At 38.9% G+C, this 5230-nt stretch overlaps 1 protein-coding gene across 1 annotated transcript; it reads left to right on the plus strand.

Annotated features, from left to right (window-relative positions):
* The first annotated feature begins 269 nt into the window (after nucleotides 1-269).
* Nucleotides 270-1121, plus strand: LOC115798402 (proteinase-activated receptor 3-like). The gene has a single exon (XM_030755246.1). It carries the CDS (start codon nucleotides 270-272, stop codon nucleotides 1119-1121), a length of 852 nt encoding a protein of 283 aa, XP_030611106.1.
* The last annotated feature ends 4109 nt before the right edge of the window (nucleotides 1122-5230 follow it).

Here is a 5230-nt window from a genome sequence, read left to right on the forward strand (position 1 = left end):
ATTAAATATCAAATCTGCAGGACCTAAGATCAGCATATTAATCACTTTTAAAAAAATCAGACCATGTAGGTTTGAAAAATGATCCTTGCTGTCACTTGCATATTCAAATGAACATTTTTCATATGAGAATCAACTTGAGTGCATCATTAAAACGATCTGTGAAACTGGAAAGGCAAGTCACTTTAGACTCAAATTTCCTCGGGAGAATCTCGTGCATGTCTGTTTCATTTCGGGCACAGACAATAAGTGCGCCCTCTCACCGTTTCAAAATGTTCTCTCAGAATCTAACCTTCAACTCCAGTGAGGCTTTGGAGGCCCCATGGGGACAGTGTGGGAACATGATAGCAGGTGTTTTAGTCTGGATGTCTTTTGGTACTCTCTTCTCTCTGATTGGATGTCCCGCATGTGTTGCTGTTCTCTGGGAGCTGTTTCGGAGACACAGAGCTGGAACCTCTATCACACCTCATGACGTTTTCATGATCAACCTCACCGTTATGGACATGATCTTCTTGTTTTTTGTCCCATTTGGGATGCTTAACTTCCTTCTCTGGCAAGACATGCTTTTCCAGAAGTTCACCAATTTTCTCTATACTCTAAGCCTGGCTGGACGACCTCTTCTAACAGCATGCATCTGTCTGGACTGCTACCTGGCTGTGGTCCATCCCATCACCTACAGCACAAAGAAGAGTCTGACTCCCCGGGTCCTCATGGCTGCTGCTGTGTGGACTGCCACAATGGTCCAAGGGGTCATGTCCATAATTAATGCAGAGCTCACCCATGATCCCTGGGCCATATTTTTGTCCATCATGGCACTACCAATAATTGTCATATGTGATGCCTCCATCCTCTGGACCCTGAAGAAGTCCTACCTTGGAGGGAGAGATCTCCACCCCAGAAAGAAGAAAGCTGTCCAGATTATCACCAACAGCTTGGTCATGACCATCACCTCACATGTCCCTCCAGTGCTGGTGTTCATCTTTGGGCCTTTCATAATCAAAGATGAGAAAGAATATGAGTGCTTCTTAGCAGTACCTGCCTTGATCACTCCGATTGCAGGGAGTGCAATCATGCCTTTGCTATATTTAGGCAATCTGGGGAGGCTGAATAACCTTTGCTGTTAGATCAGAGGATTTACAAATAGCAGGAGTAGTAGCAAAGGTGGGACTCTTACAAAACAGAAAATATTTAGTTCTAATAGGGGAAAAAGTAGAAGTTGATGCAAAAATGCTAATGCCACAGGTTTCTTCTTCTATGTTTTACTGGCTGCAAAATGATTTATTGTAGGTCTACAAAATACACAAAGCCACTGCCATCTTCATCTGAAAAAGGTTTCTTCCAGTGGCCATAAACTGTTAGCCAAATGTTTGTGTCAAGAGCACCTTGGATTTTAATGTGTTTACAAGTCATGGTGGCATGCTGCCAGAACAATAAAGCTGAATAATAAAACAGATGATAATTTTATGTAGTCATAGTTTATTGCACACAATATCTGAAAAATGCACAATTGTTTTTGCTCATATATCTGAATAATTGTTAGAGTAATGCAAACATATACAATTTTCCTACAATTTTTCCATTACTTAATATGTTTTTTCCCCCTACAACTTCAGCACCGGGTTATGAAAATGATATTTGCTTATATCTGCACACCTGTGTGAGCAGGAGAGTCGTGAAAGATGACCTGCCTTCAACATTTACATTTGTAACATGATCATCATCATACCAAATGAACTCCATGTAAATCTGTTATGAAAAATAAGTTCCTGATTTCCCAAAGTTCTGCAGTCTGTGAGCTGGCAGCAAGAATATTTCTTACCTTTTTATCTGACTTTTCATTTGCTTCATCAGATTAAAGGTTCAGTCTGAGGTTCTGGAGTTTGTTTCACTCTGATATATTATCTGTGCCTAAAAGCTAATAAATGTTTTCTAACACCAAAGACTACAGATCAGTGTTTGTGGTGTTGTCAGTTCTATTACAAGCATTACAAAGAACAGAAAAGAATGCATCCCTTGCTACTATGTTACACAGTGCCCCACCCTTTCTGGAATTGGGGTTTATAAGAATTTTGCAGATTTTTAAATTGGGTTTCCACTATTGTTTCAATTCAGTTTTTTTTTTCTACAAACCATTAGCTCAAACATGTAACACACATACAGAATTATATAAAAGAGAAGAACAGCACATATGAAATGGGAGAACCAAAGAAACCTGTCTCACAGAGGGGCACAGACACATTCCATGATATAAACATGCACATGACCAAAAAAAAAAAAAGACTCTGAAATATGGCTTATCTGAAAACTGAATTGGGGGCATTTTAGTTTTGACTAATTAAAAATGCTTTTTCTCATCTGCAGGTCGGATTTGATAAGAGGATGAGGTCGACATTATTAAAAGTGGCTTTAATTACAACTTGCAGATTCCAAGCCTTAAAAAATCCAGTTTTCCAATATTATATAGATAAAGCAGAGGCATGACAGCAGATCCCCAAGTGGACGTAATGCAAATAAGGAAGGACATGAAACATTTAAGAATTGGCAGCTGGCTGGTCAGGAACCTCTCAATTAAAATGAGAAATATTGGAGGGAGGTAAGTGATGACTACTATGACCAGGCTGAAGATAAGGGTCTGAATGGCTCTTTGCTTCTGGGGGTGGATGTTGTTTCTGCCAGGGCCAGACTTTTGCAATGCATGGATGATGAAACCATCACAGATTCCAATTATTATAACAACAATTAGAAATGTCACAACAGCAAACATGGTGTAATAGGAGACAAAAAAGTATGCAGTCCCATTGGCGATTGTGAGAGTCCAAACAATGCCAGCCATCACAATCCTGGGAGCCAGATCTTTCCTCTTATGGTAAGTGACTGGATGAACCACAGCCAGGTAACAGTCGAGACAGGTACAAGTCATCAGGAGGGGTCTCCCACACAAATTTAAGGCATAAACGCTGTCCCAAAGCTTTTCAAACCACTGACACTGCCAAATGAAATGATTCATTGTTCCAAGTGGAATAAAGACCAAGAACATAGCATCCATGGTGGAGAGGTTGAGCATGAAAAAGTCATTTGGTGAGAATGGACTTCTTCTCCTGTGCATTTTAAACATCTCCCAGAGGATGGCAACAGTGGCAGGAAATCCAAAAACAAAGCACAGCACTGAAAAACCAATCCAAGCATATGGACCTATGTTGAAGTCTTTACAGTCAAATTCTTTAGAGGCAAATTCAGACGGGGCAGAGCTGTTGGACAGATTTTTGTATTGGAGTTGTATCTCAAGCAACATCATTGAACAGCAGCTAAGAGACCTGAAAGACACACAGACAAAGCGATTACCTGTACAGCAACTACTTACATATACAGTGCAATTGAAAATTATTTGCCCGCTTCCTGGTTTCTTTGATTTTTGCACATTTGTCACACTTAAATGTTTCAGATCAGCAAACAAATTTTAACATTAGGCAAAGATAACACGAATAAACACAAAATGCAGTTTTTAAATTATGATTTTATTTAATAAAAGAGAAAAGATATCCAAACCTACTCAGCCCCGTGTGGAAAAAGTAATTGCCTCCTAAACTTAATAACTAGTTGGGTCACCCTTGGCACTAAGAACTGCAATCAGGCATTTGCGTTGACTGGCAATGAGTCTTTCAGATTACTGTGGAGGAATTTTGGCCGACTCTACTTTGAGGGCACAAACCGATGGACGTTCTCCTCCAGGATTTTCTGGTAGAGAGCAGAACTCATGGTTCCATCAATTACAGCAAGTCGTCCAGGTCCTGAAGCAGCAAAGCACCATCACCCTACCACCACCATGTTTGACTGTTGGTATGATGTTCTTTTTATGCAATGCTCTGTTAGTTTTATGCCAGATGTAACGGTACTCAAACCTTCCAAAAATGTTCAACTTTTGTCTCGTCAGTCCACAGAATAGTTTTCCCAAAAGGCTCTCACCATGGTTCACAGGATCCCAAAACCTTATGGCTTTGTAACCCTTTCCAGACTGATAGATGTCGATTACTTTGTTTCTCAACTGTTTCTTTAGATTGTGGCATGATGCATTGCTTTTGAAATCTTTTAGCCTGCTTCACTTTGTCAGAGAGGTTCTATTTAAGTGATTTCTTTTTTGCAACTGGTCTGGCAGTAATCAGACCTGGGTGGGTGTGTAGTGAAATTTAACTCAGTTTTCCAACAAAAAAAAAAATGTGGTTAATCTGTTAACATTTGATTTAACAAGGGGTGTGATTACTTTTTGAAACAGGGCCAGGTATGTTTGGATAGCTTTTTACCCTTAATAAATGGAATCATCATTTGAAACTCAGGTTATCTTTGTCCAATATTAAAATTTGTTGGATTATCTGAAGCATGTGTTCCAAATAGGCATGCCCATGGTGAGTGTGTGTGTAAACTTCTGACTGCATATATATATATATATATATATATATAAACTCACAAACACCACATAAAATGCTGCAAGCAAGAATCTTTCATGCAAAAACCAAAAAAGCAAAAATGCAATGAAGTTATTGTACCGTCAAAAATCGTGACACATTCTGCAGTGTGCTAAAGATTCTGCATCTTTGTTCAGTTCTTAACTTGGAAATTGTGCTTTGGTTGTTAAAGATTGCAAAACATACATATAAATAATAGTCAAACAAAACAAAAAAATTCAGAGGTACTCTACCTTATTATACCTTATTTATTATCTACCTTATTTAGTGAGGCGTCTGTGCTGAGGTCCTACTGTAATGGCCTGCCTGGACAAAGGAGTCAAACGCATATGGGAACTGCTGTCTGTACATGCATCATTACTTGTTGACAGTGGAAATTTTGCAAATCATATTGTAAAGCGTGCATAACCACTGAAGCCAGGAGATTTATAAATGACCACAGAGGCAGGCACAATGTACACAGCAGATCTGTGGTGTAGCTGCCACATTTTTTCTGTAGGTACTAAATAAAAAATGCAAATGAGCTCCAGTTCACAGCTCATGTGTGGCTTGTTTATTAATAATAATAAATACTAATACTAATAATTATTATTATTACTGTCATTTTTTCCATCTGCTTTGGTATACCAAAACAAAATTCCAATCATCTCTTCAGCATAAGGCTCACCATATTAGCGTACCAACATTTACTAATTACAATGAGTTCTCTTATATAGTCGTTTAACAGGCTGTTTGGACACATGGCAGCAGAAGCAGAAGCATTCAAAAACAAC

Source organism: Archocentrus centrarchus, chromosome 19 (assembly GCF_007364275.1).
Source record: "Archocentrus centrarchus isolate MPI-CPG fArcCen1 chromosome 19, fArcCen1, whole genome shotgun sequence".
In the NCBI taxonomy this organism is placed as follows: Eukaryota; Metazoa; Chordata; class Actinopteri; order Cichliformes; family Cichlidae; genus Archocentrus; species Archocentrus centrarchus.

Bases quoted from the DNA above. Each gene is read 5' to 3' on its own strand.
- LOC115798402 (XM_030755246.1), top strand. From the start codon at position 270: ATGTTCTCTCAGAATCTAACCTTCAACTCCAGTGAGGCTTTGGAGGCC.